This window comes from Rhinolophus hipposideros, assembly GCF_964194185.1.
Source record: "Rhinolophus hipposideros genome assembly, chromosome: 24".
Lineage (NCBI taxonomy): Eukaryota > Metazoa > Chordata > Mammalia > Chiroptera > Rhinolophidae > Rhinolophus > Rhinolophus hipposideros.
This window is the reverse complement of record NC_138070.1, coordinates 11,142,967-11,163,919: the sequence shown is the minus strand read 5'-3', so window position 1 is coordinate 11,163,919 and position 20,953 is coordinate 11,142,967. Positions and strand designations below refer to the sequence as shown.

At 46.0% G+C, this 20,953-nt stretch overlaps 1 protein-coding gene across 3 annotated transcripts in view; it reads left to right on the top strand.

Moving 5' to 3' along the window:
* Positions 1-20,953, top strand: part of KSR2 (kinase suppressor of ras 2) — a gene marked incomplete at its 3' end in the record, with an annotated part of 362,386 nt that overhangs the window by 60,028 nt on the left and 281,405 nt on the right. For all 3 annotated transcript variants that reach the window (XM_081036474.1, XM_081036472.1, XM_081036473.1), the window contains exons 2-3: positions 5,806-5,946; positions 9,502-9,652. In XM_081036474.1, the coding sequence (XP_080892600.1) occupies positions 5,806-5,946; positions 9,502-9,652 (292 nt within the window). The remainder of the gene's footprint in view (positions 1-5,805; positions 5,947-9,501; positions 9,653-20,953) is intronic.

The window sequence follows — 20,953 nt, the reverse complement described above, 5'->3', positions numbered from 1 at the left end:
TGTAAAATTATCTAGTAACATGGGAGAGTTGCTTAAGGTCCTCGGCCCTCAGTTTGCTCATCTGTAAAATGTGGATATTACTGTGGTCATTGTGAAGATTAAGTAAAATAATGTATGAGGTCAGACAATTAAGTTCGAACTCATCCTAGAAAAAGTGCTACATACCTCATTGCTGAATATCACTACGGTCACCTTCCAAGGACTCCCCTTGGGAAGCTCTGCACCCATGCCAGCACCTAGTCTACCCTTCAAAGCAGTTTTGGAACTCTTTTTCTGGAATGGCCATCAGAGCTGTCGTCGTATTACCCTTGATGTCCTGAATGTCATCCAAATGTCTTCCTTTCAATATTTCCTTTATCTTTGTGTAAAGAAAGAAGTCACTGGGGGCCAGATCAGGTAAGTTGGGAGGGTGTTCCAATACAGTTACTTGTTTACTGGCTAAAAACCCCCTCACAGACAGTGCCGTGTGAGCTGGTGCATTGTCGTGATGCAAGAGCCATGAATTGTTGGCGAAAAGTTCACGTCGTCTAACTTTTTCCCGCAGCCTTTTCAGCACTTCCAAATAGTAAACTTGGTTAACTGTCCAGTGGTTCAAATTCATAATGAATAATCCCTCTGATACCAAAAAAGGTTAGCCACGTCGTTGCAACTAGTTCGCGAATTTAACTGTCCGATCTTGTATATGAAATGCTTTGCAGAAAACCTGTCATATTATTTATGTATTACACATATTTGAAGTACATTTAATGAAATGGTTAACACTGTGGATGTCCCACACATCTTTGGCAACTGATTTTCATGAGATTTTGAACTAATTATCATATAGATAATTCTAGCTTCTAGAAAAATTATAAGACAAGACATGCACAGAAGTGAGCAAATAAATGTCACCTGTAATAACCCTGAGATACAGTTGCTAACATTTTGGAGCATTTTATTCTAGTCTCCCCGTGTGTGTGTGTGTGTGTGTGTGTGTGTGTGTGTGCGTGCGCACGCGTACACACATAGTAAATGTATATTATGTATATATACATATGCTACATATTATTTTATATATACACAATATAAAGTATACATAAAATATTAAATATATATCATATATGTGTATGTGCATGTGTGTATTATTATATATATATTAAATGTATATTGTATTATTTATGCATATATGTATGTATGTATATGTTCATATTACAAATATACAATATGCTTAATATATATTATTTTATATATATACATGCCCATACACACTTTCATTTTATATTCAGAAAATAGGATTCTGCTGTATCTATTGTTTTGGCTACTGCTTTCTCACTTGATAATAGATCGTAGCTTTCTTTGTATGTCAATAAATAAGAATTGGTTAGATGTGGGATCAAATCCTGATTCATCCACTTCGTCACTCGATGACCTTGGGCAAGTTATTTAACCTTTCTGGGTCTTGATTTTCTCACTTGTAAAATGGAGCAATAATTGGTCCTGTATCTCAGGGTTGCTTTGCAGATTAAATAGATAATTCGTAAAAAGTGCTCACCACAGCTTTTGGCTCAGAGCAAACCCCTGTTAGCTGACATCCACGACTGTTCTGTGCTGCCCGTCTTGGGGAACTGGTGGGAACAACTGCTGACTCTCAGGGTTTCCATTTGTTCAATCTCTGCCCAGTCCTGTTTCACACTCTGGGCAGCTTTCTGCCCAGCGGGTTTTTCTCTGCTAGGACTAGCTGTGTTCTTTTCCTGAAAGGTGATTCTTGGTTTCCTTCACTTCAAGGGTACGAGCTGGACCTGTGGCTCCTCTCCCCACCTGTCTTCACATTCCATGTGCATCCTAAACCCATCTCTCTCTCTCCCATTGCTAATGCATCACAGTGGGGATTCTTGCTTCTGGGCAGGTAGACGAGGTCTGGTCTGAGGGTGATCATGGAAACATCTCCCTAGCATCCAAGCATTCCTTCTACAACTAGTTAGAAAACGGTGTTTGTGTCTATGTGGGAAGGACTCAGCCTATCGTTTGCACAGACATTATCTTGTGTGATGCCTCAGTAGACCCATGAGGAAAGGTGGTATATGCCCATTTTACAGATGGGAAATTAGAGGCTCAAGTAGCTGATGTAACTTGCCTACACCTCAGAACTGGAATTCAGAAACTTCTTCCATAATACCCAGAAGGCTCCCCGAGATGAGTGAGACCCCCTCTCTGTTCTTGAGGGTTCGATGCCCAACTTTTGGATTTCCAGTTCAGCGTGGAGGACCCGTGAACAGCTCATAGGGCACCACCCTGGTAAAGACAGGGAGCTTTGGGGTCCTACCCTGGCTCCCCGATTTAAATAGTTGTGTGGATCTGGACAAGTGATTTAACCTCCTGATGTTCACGTCAGGAGATTTGACCTCTTGTTCACAGAATGGGCTCAGACTACCAGCCTCACAGCTGGCATCGTTGCATGGATTCAGAATGAACAAACACATTCCGAGCACTGATCCCATGGTGCCAGGCGCACTGTAAGCGTCTAGTAAATGGTGGCTGCTGTCACGGTATTATTCCCAAAACTTCTTTATCGTAGCTGACAAAGATGCCCCCAGCAGACATAGAGCTGCTCGCGTCATGGGCTTTTGACCCTCGTATCAAAGGAATCCCTCGTGCAGAAGGTTAAAAAGAAAGAGGCAGATCTGTATACGAAAGATCCCTGAAGCTTACTACTGAATGAAAAAAAGCGAGCTAGCAGAAAAATGCATACTGCATGATACAGTTTATGTGGGGAAACAAAACACCCAACCCTACACATCAAACAACACTGCAGTTTCTAACACGTATGTGTGTGTGTGTGAAAGTGCTAGGAAAAGGTCTGGAAAGACATAGACTAATGTCAGTAGGTGCCTTTGTTACCGGCAGGGAGGAGAGCCCAGCATTAGAGGGGATGATCAAAGGGAGCTTTGGCCTTTCCTGAGATGTTCTAACTTTTTTACAAGGAAAATATATATGTGTGTTTGTGTTTATTAAAGTTATCCTTTCTGCAATATTGGGGCTTTGGAATCAGACTTGGGTTGCAGTGTTAGCTCTCTGCTTACTAGCTGTGTGATCGTTAGCAGATGACTTGACTTCTTTGTACCTAATGCCTTCATCTGTAAAATGTAGGTCTTAATAGCATGTAGCTCCTGGGGATGTGAGGATATATGGACCTTCAGTTTGGGCGTGGCATATGGAAGTCCTCAGTAATGGTACTTTTTTTTTCTTTTTAATAAATTTTATTGGTGAATATTGGGGGACAGTGGGTTTCTCTAGGGCATTGCCCTTCAATCTAGTTGTGGAGGGCACAGCTCAGCTCCAAGTCCAGTTGCCATTTTCAATCTTTAGTTGCAGGGGGCGCAGCCCGCCATCCCATGCGGGGGGAATTGAACCTGCAACCCTGTTGCTCAGAGCTCGCGCTTTAACCAACTGAGCCATCCGGCCACCCCTCCGTGATGGTACTTTTATTGTTATTGTTACACTTATTTCTTTTACTCCTCCAAATCTGGAAAGGGCTCCTTAACCTTCTAAGCTATCAAGTGTCTTGATTACCCACCAGCTATGATGCAAGAAAAACTGTGATCAATTTTACAATAGAGTGTGTACAAATAAAATGCCAAGGAAGAATTGATAGAGTTGCTGGAGAAGGTGACATTTGAGGTGGACTTTGGAGAAAAAGGCAGATTCCCGGGAGTTGAGGGGGTGGTGTACTGGTCAGCCCTGGGTCCCAGTGATGCTGCATAACAAACAAGCACAACACTTTATACTCGTAGACAACGTGCATCTAATGCCCAGGCTGTTCACCGAGGGGGCTGGAACCAATGACACCTCGATATCAGTAAGCACCCTGAGTACCCAAATCTTGGCTTCTAAACACCATTTTCCACTCAGTGGAACCAGCTTTCCTTGGAGAAAAGACTGATTTCAGAGCGGGGGCATAGAAAGAACAAGGTGAGCCTGGGAAGTAAGGAATTGCTCAAAGAATGATGGGGTCATGTCAAAGTAGATTTCTTTTGTGTGGTTTTTTCCCTGTACCCGGGTAAAGAAAATGGTTAAAACAAGTTGGGAAATAGAGCAAAAGACAGACATGAGAGTTCTACAGATAGCTTAGTCGAGAACCTCACTCAGAAATCTCAATAGGTCAGACCCTATTCATTCAGAAATCAGTTATAAAAAAGCCATCTTCTTTTTGACATTTCCTATTCTAAATTCTAAACTGAGATTTCAAGTGGAAAGTGTTCCAGGTGCCTGAGTGTAACATGAAAATCGTGCCGCTGTTGCAATGGAATGTAGGCTTATCAAGAATGGCAACTGTCATTTCATTAGTAAGGTGCATCAAATTAATGGGAAACTAAAAACCAGTTTTCTGATTGGTTGCCATGGGTTTCAGTCTCAGGTAGGCTCTCCCAGTTGGCAGCAGGGCCAGACTGGGCAGCTCTTGGCTTCTCTGGCAACCCCCTAGTGGGAAGTGAGGGCTGGCCTCTGAGGGCCTGGGAAGAGTTGCTGGGAAGGGTTCTCGGTAGCCCAATTTGGTTCACTTTTTCCAAATGCTGTGGCCAGGCCTGGGTCACGTGCCCACCTGCAGACTGGGCTGCTTGAGACCAGCCTTACCTGAACCGTATGGACTACTCCCCAAAAGGAATTGAATGTGTTCTTTTTTAGCAAAGGGGGAATAGAGACCAGCTGGACACAAGCAACGGGTACCTGCGACGGCCCTCCCCTGCTCCGAATTTTGTGATCCTGGAATTCCAGGACCGTCTTCTTGGTATATGGTCGACAGTGCTTTGCAATACTAAAAGCACTTACGTACCTAAGGGCTTTATTTTTGTTTCGTTAAGTTATCTTATTTAATATATTTTAAATTACAAAGATGATTATATGCTTTGGGTAACTATTGAAACAAAGCAAAATATACATAAAGAAACACTTAAACAGTTTTTTCTCACCCCGTTTATAGAATCTTCCCGTCCCACTCAGCAGCCTGGGTGTGTGTCTTCCACACTTTCTTCTCTGCTCACTCACACACGCGTGCACGTTGCCTTTCTTTTGTTAACATTGTTAGTTTTTACATAACTAGCAATAAAACACTTTCCTTTCTCATGTCATGGCATTCCTTCAAAAACATGGATTCAGGTCCACCTCATTTAAAAAATAATTCGTTAACTTGTGAGTACCTGTACGCGACTTAAGATTCAAATGATAACAAAGGATTTCAATAAAAGATTTCTCCAACTTCTGTTCCCCATCCTCTCCCTCCCCTTCCCTAGAGAGTTGAGACTCCTTCCCAAACGTGCGTGCATTTACGAAGATCTAGAAATTTCCCACGTGAATGGGAGAGTGTGTTTCTTCATCCACATATCTTGGAGACCAGTCTGTATTGGTACACAGCACATTTCCTCATTTTATTTTATAGCTGCACAGAGTTCCTGTGTGTGCATGAACCCTCATTTATGTTTCCTACTGACAGACCCTGAGGCTGTTTGCAGTCTCTTACCATAGCAGACACACCTGTAAGAAACCCTTCTACAGAGGCATTTTGCACAGGGCGCGCTGTCTAGAGGATGAGTTCCTAGAATTAGAATTGTTGGGTCCAAGGCTATGTGCAGTGGAAGCCAAGATGCATGCAGCTCCAAAGGCCTCCCATTGAAGCGGTACCAACGCATGTCCCCTGTTCACTGCAGTTGAACCGGTCTTTAGAATATGGGATTGGTTAGGGGTTGGTGCGGGGAGAGTATGGTGGGGAGATACTTGCCTCTCCTCCTTGTGGCAGCGCCTCTGAGAGACGTGTCCTCATCTGTATCTCTGCAGAGCAAGCTGGTGAAGTACTTCAGCCGGCAGCTGTCCTGCAAAAAGAAGGTGGCCCTGCAGGAACGCAACGCTGAGCTGGATGGCTTCCCCCAGCTTCGGCACTGGTTCCGGATCGTGGACGTACGCCAGGAAGTCCTGGAGGTGACCAAGGCTGCCCCATGTCCCTTGCCCCCTATCGGCCAGTACTCAGCCCCTCGGGCAGTGGCGTAGTTTTGGCCTTGCTGGGCACATACTAATAGCAGGCCCTCAATTAATATGTATTGGATGAAGACACACCGATGCTGTCTGAATGGTTGTTAAGAGTGTGGCTCTAGAATCAAAACTTTGTTCATCTCTGCCACTTACTAACTCAGTCACTTTGGCCAGATGACTTTACCTCTTAGACCGGCGCTGTCCAGCAGAGCTTTCTGCGACTATAGAAATATCTTATATCTGTGCTGTCCAATGCAGTAGCCACCAGCCACCTGTAGCTATTGCGCATTTGAATTATGGGTAGTGCGTGTGACTGAGGAACTGAATTTTCAATTGTGTTTAATGTTACTTAATCCTGGACAGGGGCCAGCCACCATATTGGATACTGCAGTCTTAGGACGTTAGTTTTCTCATCTGTTGAATGGGGTAATGATTGTCTCCTCTTCTTAAGGTGGCTGGTACGTAAAATGCAATGATCCATGGAAAATGTTCAGCTCGTACTCGGGCACCTAATAGTACTCAGTAAATGTCAACTTACTATTATTATTATAATAATTATTATTATTATTATCACTGTTGTTAAAAACTTTAGAAATAGAAGATTCTCCAGTGGCAAAACGAAACGAGAACACATGCTGTCTTGTGTCCCCCTCAATGAGTGGAGTGTATCCTTAAGGTCTCTAGGAGAGTGGGATTTCCTTACCCTCTCGGCTCCCAGGTCCCCACTGTTTCCAGTGACTGAACTAAGCCCTTCCTAACAAAAGCAGCTCACGTTCATTGACTCTTTGATGCCAGGAGTTGTGCTAAGGGCTTCTCATGCAAGCTTTCAATTGCTGAGACTGTTCAGACCCTCACAGTGACCTTTTGACATAGATGCCACTATTGTCTCCATAGTACAGAGCAGGAAACTGAGGCTCAGAGAAGTGATTAGCCTTGCTAGTGAGTGGGCAGGGCTGGCAGGAGAACCAGTTCGGATGGACTCCTGAGCCTAAGGTAGACAGCATTGCATTCTCCCCTCATTTTCCTATTTCTGGGGCCTCCCCAAGCTGGGGAGAAGAGGGGGTGCTCCCCTGCCTGTAGAGCCAAGTACCATTTCTCAAGGTGCTCCCTGCTTCCTGCTTGAAGAGGACTGGAAGATCCTCTTCTACCTTTTGTCTTTTTTCAGACCTTGTCCCAAAGTGACCTCACCTGAACCCACCAGATCTCACAGTCCTGAGCTAGACGCCCCCCATCCATCCATCCTCTACACCCCATCCATCTTGCACATGCACACCACATTGTGTATGATTGTATATTCCCTTATTTCATTCCCAGGATGGCAGTTTCATGTGAATGCCCTTAAAATGAAAGGCCCTCTATAAGTACAGACAGTACAGTTTACTTGCATGACCCTGTGTGCATTTCAGAAACTTTTGGGACCATTTATTTATCAAGTGGGGCGAATAAGGCAGACAAATCTTCTCGACTAGGAGTTGAAATCTGGTGGCCCTCAGGCTGTATCTGATGTACAGACAATTTTTTGTTTGGCTGATAGGATTTCTAAGAAAAAAATTTTTTTTTGAGCCAATATTTAAAAGGGGAAAGAATTTGCATAAAACCCCAGATCTTTGGCTTCTCCTGAAAAATGGGATCGCTGACCTCACTGAACTGAATTCCTGTCTGGTGGCAATGAACTGAATTCTGCTGTCCTTTTGGATCCTGCAGACTCCCAAATTCATAGCTTTGCTCATTTACATTTACCTGCCCTGCAGATACCTGAGCTCTGGCTCTTCTTACCTTAGTCAGTGAGAATCTTGAACCCAGGCCACCAGCCAGGAGGTGGGGATGGAGCTCAAGTTCCAGCTCTCTGTCTGCAGCTCACGTGGGCGTCCACCAGAGGTCCCCTTTCTGTGGCGGAGTGGAGAAAGCTAGGAGAGAAAGCAGTATGGAGAAAGCAGTGTGGAGAAAGCAGTGTGGAGAAAGCTAGGAAGCCAGACTGCTGGGTTCAAACTTATTGTCTTTGGGCAAGTGTCCTAACCTCTCTGAATTTTAGTTTCCTAGTTACAGACTAATGATGATGATAAATGCACTTATGTTATGTGGTCTTCGTGGCATTGAAAGAAAATCCATGAAAGGCACTTAAAACAGTACTCCATCCATTTCATTTATTATTATTATTTTATCAAACAGAAGTGCATCTGCTTTTTTGGCCCAGGTTCACTTAAGGCTTTCTCCATTTTTGATGTTATTGTTACTTGTGGTTTTGGTTTTTTTTTGGTGCCCCTAAACATCCATGTAAATTGAGTATTTTGGGGGGGGAGGGTAAATTATAGGATAAAATGCACAAGTGAATCCTGCAGCAAAGAGGAGAATTCTTTTATGTTGGGAAACATCCCTTCTAAATTTGATTCATTTTGTACTTTTAGATCCTGGTGAATCGCCTTTCTTAAAAGTAGGGCTTACTTGCAAAGTGTTCCTATTTGAAAAAAAACTCTAAGTGACCCAATTATTGTTCTCTCTTTGCCTCTGCCCTACTGAGTTGGAAAGGCACCAGTTAGAAAGGTACCGCTTGGGCTTCGTGGCTTTTGCTCTGCCTCTTTTTTATTTTTTTTGGATAGAATTTGTGTGCTGATACAGTTTTCCTCTTTCTGGCTGCCAGTTTAAATGGGAGTGGGTCTGATTTTGTTGTAGTACACAGATTTGGCCACAAGAGGGCACAAGTATTCCACATGTTGCCCTAGAATCTCCATCCTTAGTTATCTGAAACTCTTAAATAAGAATCAAATAATAGTAATAATAATAAATGTAAAAACATTGGATACTATTAAGTGCTATAAAGTGAAGGCTCTGTTTTGTTCGTGCATAAATACACGAAGCATAAATACACGTGCATAAATACAGAAGTTTGACAAATTTCAAGGTGTGTTCATATTATGGTACTAGAGACACATCGTTTTGGGAAGGGGAGGGGCGTTGGTTGCTGGTGGCAGTGAAGAGACACCTGCCCAAAACATTGAGTGGAGGACAGCCATCAAGAGACTTGGGCTGTCCAGTTTGCTCTGCTCTGGGTTCACCCTGAATTTGAGACAACTGCAGTCCAAGCTGAGCAGGAGGCCCGGAGGGCCCTTCAAAGACGAGTAAATTGGAGCCTTGCACATGAGGAGTTCAGAAGCCGCATGGGGAGACATAATTAACTACCACCATTTATGGAGCACCACGTGCTAAGCATACGTGCTTCCTTACAAAGTATGTGTGCTTAAGACTCCCATTTTACAGGTGAGTAAAGTGAGGCTCAGACAGGTTAAATGATTTGCTCGAGGTCATCTAGCTAATGAGTGGCAAAGCTGAGATCAAACCCAGGCCTCTCTGACCTCAGAATCATAGACCCAACTATTAATGCCCAGCAGCTGTCTCTACAGTGCCGGTGTTCCGCTAGGTACCACTTAGAGGGCAGCGTGGAGGCTCAGAGGGCGTTCCTCCCCTCTAAGCACTCAAGGTCTATTTACCACCTTCTTCTCGCCCTAGGAAATCACTCCGGGCCAGCTGAGTCTGGAGGACCTCTTGGAGATGACGGATGAGCAGGTGTGTGAGACCGTGGAGAAATATGGAGCCAACCGGGAGGAGTGTGCCCGCCTCAATGCCTCCCTCTCCTGCCTCCGTAACGTCCACATGTCAGGTGAGCCGGCCCAGGGGGTGGGCAGATCTGCTAGGTTCCTGTGCCTGGAGCTGCAGGCTAGGATGAGACAGAGTCCACTCGGGGTGGCAAATACCGCTAATGAGCGGAGGAGAGGGGCCTGGATTCGGAAGCCGGAGTGGTCAGGGCAGCTCCCAGGAACTTTGGCCCAAGGGAGACCTTCTCAAGTTACAGAGTGTGTGGTTCTGGATAACTAGGGTCCAGATACGGAAATATTGAGTGTGTGTAGGAGACTAGAATCGTTTTATTTATTTTTTATTTTTTAATCTCCACATTTTATTTTTAAATAATTTTTTAAGTTTTCCATTACAGTTGATCTACAATACATTAGTTGCAAGTGTACCACATAATGATTAGACATTTATATAACTTGTGAAGTGATCGCCCTGATAACCTATCTGACATCATACATAGTTATTACCATATTATTGACTGTATTTCTTATGCTGTACTTTACATCCCCATGACTATTTTGTAACTATCAATTTGTACTTCTTAATCCCTTCCCCTTTTTCACAGAATTGTTTTGCCTTAGACATTCTGAAATGCCTTATTTTGGGTTGACATCTAATTTATCATTTTTTTGCATAAATAATATACATTCATTGTAAAATAAATCAGAAAATAGATAAACAAAAATTAAATAACTGCTGCAAGCTCTACCCTCTAGGGACCTACCGTTGTCATTTTGGTATAATTTTTGATATAATTCTTCCAAGCCAGTGGGTTTGTATATACTTTCTTTAGAAAATATAGAGACAGGATTATCCATACGTATTATTTTGAAATATGGTTGTTTTAAAATTCACCTAACACAATAATCTCCATGATTTATTTTTATCAGTTTGGGGTCCAAATACGTATTTCCCCAGAAATAAGACCTAGCCGGACCATCAGCTCTAATGCGTCTTTTGGAGCAAAAATTAATATAAGACCCTGTCTTATTTTACTATAAGACCTGATATGATATGATGTGATATATGATAATACTGGGTCTTTTATTAATTTTTGCTCCAAAAGCCACATTAGAGCTGCTGGTCTGGCTAGGTCTTATTTTCAGGGAAGCAAGGTGTCGTGCGGGGTGGCCTGTGGGGTCTCAGCTCCCGCTCCCCACATAAGAACGCAGGACATGGTGAGGCCAAAAAGGAACACCCACGGAGCCATAGGTAGGGGAGTCATATCACTATATTCTCGCTGGCGGCTGGATTTACACAACGTGCCACCTGCTGTCCGTTTTGCTGCCAACCGACCGACTCTCCTCCACTCTCCTCGGCTTCCCTCCGTAGCCGCGGCAGTTGTATCAGTGGCCAGTGGCTCAACGGTGTCAGCTGACGGCCATCTACTACCCGAGCCAGCACCTCTCCACATGAGGCCGAGAGCCTGGAAACTGCTCTCTGGGGCTCTGTCCCCACACAGGGTATACTGTCTTTTTTCTTTGGTCTGTTCCGTGAATCGCTCAAACCCCATTTGCCTTTCTTAGCAGAATATCAAAGACACAGGCTCCCTGCTTCTTTCTAACCTCATGATTTTCCCACAAATTCCTGGGACTTTTCAGTGTAAAGGGATTAGTTCTGCCAAAGTAAAGTGTTACGGGTCCACCTGTGCAGGTATTTCAGTTCCCGCCACCAGGTGTCATTGTTGTGCAGGAGTCTGGCACAGTCAGGTGGATGCTTTTCAAAGCCGCCCCCGCTGGATTCAACAGGCAACATCCAGCAAGAATGTATTGAGTGACTGCTTTGTGGCGGCTGTGCCGAGGCTACGCAGTGAACAAAGCGGAACAGGTTTGAAACAGGTCATTGGCCCAGGTCGCCCACTGCATGCCCCCTGCTCCCCTGCTTTGTACTCTTGCTTCCTAGCAGGTCTTGATCAGCGTTACAATCATCCTCAAAAGAGACCACGAGCTGGGAGCTGTCCTGTCATGGAAGGGTGTTTAGTAGCACCCCTGGTCTCTACTCACTAGATACCAGTAACCCCCACCCCCACCGCCGCCCACCAATCCAAGTCTCGACAAACAGAAATGTCTCTGGATATTTTCATATGTTTGGGGGGCGGGGGATGTGTGTGGAGACAGAGCCAGGAGAGCGGTTTCCAGGCTCTCGGCCTCATGGGGAGAGGTGCTGGCTTGGGTAGTGGATGGCCATCAGCTGTGACTAGTTGGCCGTCAGCTGTAACCAGTGAGCCATTAACCACTGATATAACTGCCGTGGCTGAGCTAGCAAGCGCAGATTGCAGTTAGCAAGGGGTTGTTGGTTGGCAGAGAAGTGGACGGCAGGTTGTGGATTATGGGGCCCCTGTGTCTCCAGCCCAGCCGCCAGCGAGTGTAGAGTGGTGTGATTTCCCTACCTATGGCTCCGTGGGAGTTCCTTTTTGGCCTCGCCATATCCTGCGTTCTTATGTGGGGCGCGGGACCAGAGACCCTGCATGACAACGTGGCACAACAAAATGGCCCCAGTTGACTTGCTATAAAGGTTATGTTACTCCTTATTCTAGTCCAATGTTGTTGACTCACCTAACATTTGTATGGCTAAGAGGGGCCACTCAGTCAGGCAATACAGACAAAACCTGCTTCACGGGATGTTTCTCCACCTACAGTGAGAAGCAGCTGGCAGTTTTCTCTCCTTTAAACAATGGCACCGAATTACAATGTTCTATCATAAACATCTTCTTTGTCAATAAATGTATTCCCTCCTCATTTTTAAGGCCGGAACACTGCCACCATGTATTCAACTGGCCTCCTATTTTAAAAAATTTAGGTTGTACCTATATTACATGTAAGGTGGCAGTGAACAGCTTTGAATGTTATCTTTGAGTGCATTCGTGGCGATTTCTTTAGTGTGAATTCATAGGAGTGTGGTTCCTGCAGCAAAGAGTTTGCATGTTTTAAGACTTCTGGTGAACATTGCTACGTTGCTTTCCAAAAAGTTTGTACTAATTTATGCCTCTCCTCCTCCCCCACCCCTGCCACCCATAATGCATGAGGGCAAGCATGTGAGGTTAGGTTCTTCACTGCTTTTCAGAGTTCCTATCTTCTCATCAGAGTTGGGCTACTGAGTTTGGCAAAGTCCTTATAACTGCAGCTGGGCTCCAGTTCTGCCCGAGAGAAGCGTGTATGTCAGCCCCCTGTGGGCTGTCATTGTCATTTTTAACATCCTGGGCTGGGTGAGACCTTGAGGGGGCCTTCCATCTGGGGTTTCTCAAACTTTTTTGATCAAGACTCACAGAAACAAATATAATTTATATTGCATGCCCATACGTGTGCACGCACACATGCACACATGTACACATGTACAACTGAAACGAGTTTCATGAGACAATACTCAATATGCATAATAGCTTACATTCTCTTCTATTTTATCCTATATCATTTACCAAATGCTGGTAACGACCCCCCACTTTATTTTCACACCTCACAGGTTGAAAATCACTGATCTCATTGACCCTCCTCCCTCCTAGACAACTGAGCTTCCTTCCCTCTAAGATGTCCTGCCTCCGAAGCCTGCCTTTGACCACTGGGTCCTTGAAAGCAGTGCCAAGTGCTGTACTTTTGCCCAGTTCTACAGCATTTGTCACCAAGGTCTGCATGGAGAGAAACTCATCTCAGCAAAGGCTTGTCCATTCCACTCTGAGTTTCCTTAATGTCATACTTTACCTCTGTCCTTCCTGTATGTAGCAGTGCCTCTTGTCACATTTTAGTTTTAACCTTTTTTGGGGAGTGGTCTTTTAAAAAGAGTGGACGTCTCTCCCACTAGAGTGTAAGCTGCAAGAGGGGAGGGGTCGTCCTGCTCACCATTTTATTCCCAGCACATTGTAGGGACTCAATAAATATTTCTGAATCAATACACTTTCCTCCTCATGTAGCCCAGGAAAACTCACCATGGGCTTCATGTACACAGCTTTGCCCACCGATTGCAAAGCACTTCAGGATTTGGCTTCTGTTTGGAACCCCACTGTTTACATTTCCTCCTCCAGCCCTAAATGTCAGATAAATCTAGTTTTGTAGGGTTTCCTACATCAGGCATGGATTTCACATCTTGGTACTCCCACCAGGGCCTAGAATTCCCTTTGTCCTTCCTGTGAAGCGTGCTTATCCTCAGGCCCTACCTCAAGGCCTCCACACTTTGTTGAATGAATGAATGAATGAATGAATGAATGCTTATATCACCAACTGTTCATGCCTTACAGTGATTGTCAATTTCCTCATCTCACTCCCTCATCTGCCTACGACCTCCCTGAGCACATGCGCAGTAGGCTGCTGTTCACCCCTCTGTTCCCAGCACCTTGTCAGTTTACATTTGTTGAAGGAAGTACTGGGAACGCCGTGTGGCGTGCTTGCTGCTGATCTCCACCAGGGGGAAGCAGTGAGCCATCCTCTAGTGATCCTTGTTTGGAATTCTCTTCTTCCCTCAAAAATTATCATTGGTTCCTTAAAGCTTCTTAACTTTAGATGGTTCCATCATTTGCTGCCCTTCACCTTAACCAGCAATGTAATCCCAAACTAGGGAACAAACTAGTGTCTTTCCTACTAGACTCTAGCTTTCTGAGGGTCATACCATATTCATCTTGGTAGCCCCGGCTCTCAGCTGGCTTCTACAGTGATGAAAGCAGATATTTAAAAATTAGGTGTGTAGTGGGGACTCAATGCATGTTTGTTAAATGACTGAGGAACATAAGTTGTATTGAGAAAGTCTTATGGAGAGAAGGAAGCTTGATATCTGACCAAGAATATGTGTAATCTCTGCCCCATCCCCCTTTAGAGGACAGGGGTGGCTTTTAACATTAATTGACTCATTCGGCAAAATTTATTGAATGTCTGCTGGATGCCAGACAGTATGACAACCTCTGAAAGTGCATGCTTAGATATCTGACCTCATGGAGTTTACATTCTAGTGGGGAGAGACAGATGATAAATTATAACCACAATAAGCATGTACATTATAAAGCCTGATAGAATAAGTGCTGTGGAGAAAAGGAAAAGTGGAGCAGGCTAAGGGAGGTCAGTAGTGACCTCTGGGAATGGGGGACAGGTTGTATTAATAAAGCGGTCAGGGAAGGCCTCCGTCCTCTTCAGTTTTCCTTTCTCCTTTCTCCTTCTCAGTCCTCAATCGTTTGCCAAGAATATGGAATCTGGAGTCAAACTTGGGTGTGACTGCCAAATTCTGGGTCTCCTACGTATTAGCTATGTGACTTTGAGTACAGTATTTCCTGATTCTGAGATGAGTTTCCTAAATGGTAGGATGGAGGTAATGATCGTTTCTGCCCCATTGGTTGTTGGGAGGATTACATGAGATGACGCAGGCAAAGCGCAGGGTCTGCCTGAATCAGGTGCAGGATAACTCTTACCGTTTTGTCATCTTCATCCTTAGCACCCTCCGCAGCGCCATCCTACAACCACCATCAGTTTCCATCACTACCACCACCATCACCACCACCATCATCACCAGGGACCTGTAGCCTTTCTCTGACTCCATCTCACTTTCCTTTACTTTCTTTCCATCCTCCTCTCTCTTTTTCTCCAAAGGGCCCTTGGGCTTCAGCTTTATGAATTCTGCTAATTCTTTGTTTTTCTTTGATTTTCGTTCTCTCTGAACCACTGTCTCTGTCAACATTGCTGCAGCTTTAGAAACTATTTCTCCCCTCCGTAGGCTTGATTATTCTCTAGAGGTGGCCCGCCTTTCCCTGGCCAAAAAAAAAAAAAAAAAAAAATCAGAACCCCAAGCAAGTTTTCCGTGGCCCACAGCCCCCCTCCCCAATGGTCACTATGGAGCTTAGGTCCTAAGGTGAAATTGATTTGGCTGCCGAAGAGCACAGTCCTTTGATTGTTTTCAGCCTAATAGTAATGTGTGGTCATTTGAAGTTTCACTTTCTCAAGGAAAAACCCAGGCAGCGCATAATGAAAGGCCTTGTTTTGCCCTTTCCCTCCCCCTCCATACATGTTTATCAAGCACTCGCTATGCATTTGGCACTGTGCTGCGTTCCAGGGCTTGGGGACTCTCTTGGGGCTTCAGGATGGAGCTGAGACCTAAGAAAGGAGGAGTTCACCTAATAACATGTGGAAGTGCTTTGTGGCTCTTGTGGCAGGAGAGAGCCCGTAGCAGAGAGACCAGGGTGGCGGGCCCACTGGGAATGCTGGGGAGAATGGTGGGAGCTGCGGTCAGACAGGTGGACCCCCCGCAGCAGACCATGGCACGGGGCTTGCTTTCAGAGCTTGGAGTAGAAGATATCGGATCACTTGTCCAGTTTTGAAACAAACACTGGCTGCAGAGTAGGTGGGTGACTTAGAGCGAGGTGCTGGTAGGTCTGAAAAGAAGCTCAGGGAGCCATGCAGCGGGAGAGAGAGACGGCCAGGGTGCCGCGGGCAGAGAGGTACTCCCAGACCCTAAAAGTCTCCCAAGAGCTTACTTTGTTGGGCCCCCTCTAGCTCCTCCTCTCCTGAGTGTCCAGGAGGAGAACTGGCAGCCAGGAGGAATCAGGATGCAAAGTGGCCCCGAAATAGACAGCCTCAGATGCTCGCTTGCTGCCTCCCAGCGTGGGCAGTGAATGAAGCCCACCAGAACCTGCCTTCCTTTGATGAGAACAAAAGGTAGGCGCGGTCTTGATTGTCTTATTGTTCCAGTTGCTTTTAACTTTGGGAGGGCTGGGCAGCTGCGGAAGAGCCACCCCTCCCAAAGCCAGCAGAATCTGGAGTGTTCCGGCACCAATGTCGGTCCTCTCCCCTCACTGTACATTCCCCAGCCGTCTTGCTCTGTGGGTTCTCAGGAATCCCTTACCCAGATGCAGGACCACGTTAGTGTTCTCCAGTGTGAGTGACAGAAACCTAAGGCAACCACACTCACCCACTAATGGCTCATTCGTTCGCTGTAAATACTGATTGGTCTTCCTCTGTGTTGGTCAGGGTCAGGAATGAGGGACGTCGCAGTGGCTGAGGCTCACCAGCTTCCTGCTGTCATGGACCTTGTGTTCTAGACCTGAGCTGTCCAACGGGGTGGCCTCGAGACGCATGCGGAAGTTAACCTTGTCTTCATTAAAATGAAATCCAGTGAAAAATTCCCCTCTTCAGTCGCACGAGCACGTTTCAAGGGATCCATAGCCACATGGCTACCCTATTGGAAACAGGCATCGTTCTGGGATGTGTCCATCATCCCAGGAAGTGCTATTGGCCAGAGCCACTCTAGAACATATTGAGGGAAATGCTAGGAAAAATATCACATGGTGATCAGTTCTCTGAGGGGAATTAACATGGATAATGGGGACTAGGTGGCCAACTTTGAAGGGATGGTCACCGTGGGTGGTGACAGTCCGAGTGCTACCAGAGAAGCAGAACCAGTGGGATAAATGTTATAAGAGATTTAGTGCAAAGAGTGGGTTTATGCGATGGTGGAGCCTGGCTGCGTACGTCTGAGACCCAGGCGCTGTCAGGAAGGGCTGGCTGGACTCCTGGGCACGAACTGAAGTTGCTGTCTGTTGGTGAAATTTCTTTTTCTTCAGGGAAGCCTCCATTTTTTCTCTTAACGCTTTTCAACGGATTGAATCAGGCCCATCCCTGATCGAGGATAATCTCTCTTGCTCGTAAAAATCAGTGGATCGAGGATAATCTCTCTTACTCGTAAAAATCAGTGTATTATAGACTTTAAATAACGTCTGTAAAATACCTAGATTAATAGATAATATGTGCTTGAATAACAGGGGACTCTAGCGTAGCCAGGTTGACACACTGAAGAGACCATCCCAGTGGGCCTGTCTAGGGGAGATGACAGTAAACTAAGGCTTGAGTGACAAAAAGGAACTGGATATGAGGAGATCGAGGAGAAGAACATTTTGAGCAAGGAAACGGGTCCTGCAAGTCTCTCGAGCACTTTTAAGAAGCAGAAAGAAGGCCCATGTGGCTGAACCATGGGAAGTGTTCTGGAGACTTGTTGCTGTGTAAGAATCCATTCCAAAACATAGTGGCTTAGAAGGACGCCTGCTTGGTTACCTCTCATGATATCCTGAGTTGGCTGAGCTCCGCTTGGTAGGTGTTTGGTTCCCTGTGTTTGGGCTTGACTGGGCGGGAACATTCAAGATGGCACACATGCATGGGTGGCAGTTGGCATAGGTTGTTGGGTGAAAATTCAACCTGGACTGTCTGCTGGAGTGCCCACATGGTTCCTTTCTATGTGGCTTGGGCTTTGGACAGTTGGGAGTGAGCTTTCCAAGAGGGAGGACATGGGAGCTGCCAGTTATCTTAAAGCTAGTCCTAGAACAGGTACGGTATTGCTTCTGCTGGTTGCTGTATCAGTGAGAAGTTCTTTGGGGAGCAGAACCATCACAGGGGAATGGGAGAAACAATTTATTATAGGCATATAGACCTTATACGAATGCATAATGAAAGGTAATTCTCTAAAATGAGGGTCAGCCAACTACAGCCTACTGGCCAAATTCGGCCCTCTGCTTGCTTTTGTAAATAAAGTTTTATTGGAACGCCACCACACCCCTTTGCTTACATGTTGTCTGTGGCTGGTTTCACACTACAACGGCAGAATGGAGTCATGTGCCAGAGGTTGAATGATCCAGAAAGCCTAAAATATGTACTATCTGGCTTTAAAATATGTGCTAACTCTTGTAAAAGACCAAGCAAGAAATGGTAAGTGTTAGCTAAAACCAATACACACATGCTCTAAATTAGGAGAGATCTCAGTCTCATATAATGAATAACTTCCTTTGGGAGGAGGGGAATAAGTACATACATAAAGAGGTAGGGAGGCATTGTCCGTGAACTCTATGGTGAGGGTGAATTACTGTTTGTACAGTGGTACAGCATTTGTGTGGAGCTTCCATTTATGAACACTTACTATACTAAATGCTCAGGGGAAGGGAGAAAGGCCTGGAAGGATGGATATGCCCACAAAGGTTAAGTAACTTGCCTGGGGTCACACAGCTAGTACTGTGTAGAGCCTGTGCTCGAACTCACTTCAGCCTCACCCCAAACACATGCTTTCATTATGCAGTGTCTTACGTGCCACCTTTTCTTGTCTGTTCCCCACCAGACTGAACTCGTCTCTGGAGTGACATCTGGTTAATGGCCCTGGAGAGTCACTCTCATTTAGGGGTCCGTGGTTCTCTTTGGGTGAACGTGTCCCCCCTCCATCCCAACAGCAGATCTCCTCACTGACCTCACGCCTCACTTGGGAAAGGAAACCCGACATGGCCTCCCTCCCCCCAATCACACAGAGACCTGTTGATACTTCCCAACCCCACGTCAGCCCGGTCCTTGGGAACAGAGCTCAGGTTAGCTCCGTCATCTGATCATTTTCTTTCTTTAGCACGTTTGTTGTTCCTTTCTCCGTCGGGTACTTTTGGGAGGAGAAATGAGTGCACAGGCTTTGTAACTGGATACCAGGACGCCCTGGGTGACGGGCTGACAGATTGTTTTTCAACCTCTGACTTCCAAAAACTTTCTCCTCGTCACGGAGGGCAGAGGAGCGGAGTGGCAGGTATTTTTACTTTAAACCCTAGGCTCCTTGGTTGAAAAAGTTAGGAAAAAGCAGCTGGTTGGTCGCAAACACTTTGATGCTTTTTCCTGCCTATATCTATTCTTTTGGACACCATCCAGCCTGGGCCTCTTCCTCGTGATTCTTGATGGTCACCAAAGGGCGCTGCCTGATAATCTTCCTTCAGTCGAGACGCCAAAGACTTTGCTCATGTGCCACATAAGACCTACATGGATGTGCAAACCGGAAAGAGCCTCTCCTCGTTCAACTAAGGAAAAACTGAGTCCCAGAGAAGAGAGAGGTTTAACCCAGCTACGGCAGGGAACAAGTGTGGGCTCAATTCTGAGCATCCTGGGCAGGCTGAAAACTTGGAAGGGGGCACCTTTGGTCTCTTTTCCTGGGTGGCTTTGGGTGAGCTGCACTGCATTGCGTCGGGGCAGGCTCATGGTTCCCGCCCGCCTCCAGTGGGCTCCGATGGGGTTTTGCTGCCCCTAACCTTCCTGCAGCATTCATGTCACTGAAGCTGTCGCGCTGGCCTTCCTGCCCCACTGAAAACCAATTAAGAGAAGGAAGTGAGCTGTAAAGAAGAAACCTTGCAGAGAAGGCTCCAAATAATAACTCGTGGAGACGCAAAGAGAGCTCCGAAGAGACTATAGCTTCCTTCCCTTGGAAGACATCTGGAAAGAACTTGGGGCCAGATGTGGGGCGACTCCAGTTGTGTGGGAGCCCTCCTGGAGCTTGTTAACAGAAAAGCTATGAAGAGAAGCAGGATTTGGTTCCACTGAAATCAATGTTTTAGCTTTTGCCACATGCCAAGCACTGGGGCACATTGATACAAGAAGGCATGGGCCGCAGTTGGCAAGGGGTTGGGCTCCTGGATCTTTGTCCAGGTGGCCTGGTCAGGTTGTGGCACAGTCAGGAAAGCATGTGAGTTCTGAGCCTGGCCTGTCAGTCCTTCTTGGCCCACTGAGCTGTAGTGAACTTGGTCTAGCCCTTACCCCATCAGAGCCCCAGTCTTTGAAACAGGCATTTTGAAGCAGAAAAAAGGTAATAATCAATCACAGTCTTCCTTTGACATCTGTGAGAGGTTGGAAAAGTCCCCCATCTTTTATAGAACCATGGGACTATGTTTATACCCCCAGAGTGAGCAAGCTTTTACACGAAGGGGCTTTCAGGCAGGAGATTTGTATGTTGACCTTGGGCCATCCTCCCTGCAGACTGTGGGCTGGGGGACGCTTAAGAATAGGGATCATGGTTCATGCCATTGGAGGCCAAGCTCACCAGCTCTCAGGGCCCAGGTAGGAGATTTTCTTGGGGGTCTCCAGTGATAGAATATAAAGAGCTAGCGGAGAGTTTCTCAACTTTGGCACTGTAGATGCTTGGTGATGGACAGTTCTTTGTGGTGGGGGCTGTCCTGTGCACTGTAGCATTTTAGCAGTACCCCTGGCCTCTACTTGCTCGATGCCCGTAGCATCTGCCCCCCACCCCACCCCGACCGTGAAATCAAAAATGCCTCCAGATGTCAAGTGTTCCCGGTTGAGAACTGCTGCCTTAACTTCTCCGAACTGCTCCAGGCGTCGCTTAGCTGATGAGCTCTGGCTTGGACGATGACGATGGTGACAGCTTAAGTAATTCTGAGGCCAGATGAAAGCCAGGAAATTTTGTGAAGACGAAGTTTCTGTAAAAGCACAGAAAACTGTAATTGAGTTGGACTTTGGCTTCTCAGGCCCAGAGCATGGTTTTCCCAGGGGTCCTTAGTCAAATTTACAGGAACCAGAGGAAAGCTAGGAGGAACCTTGCCACCCTCCCAACAGTG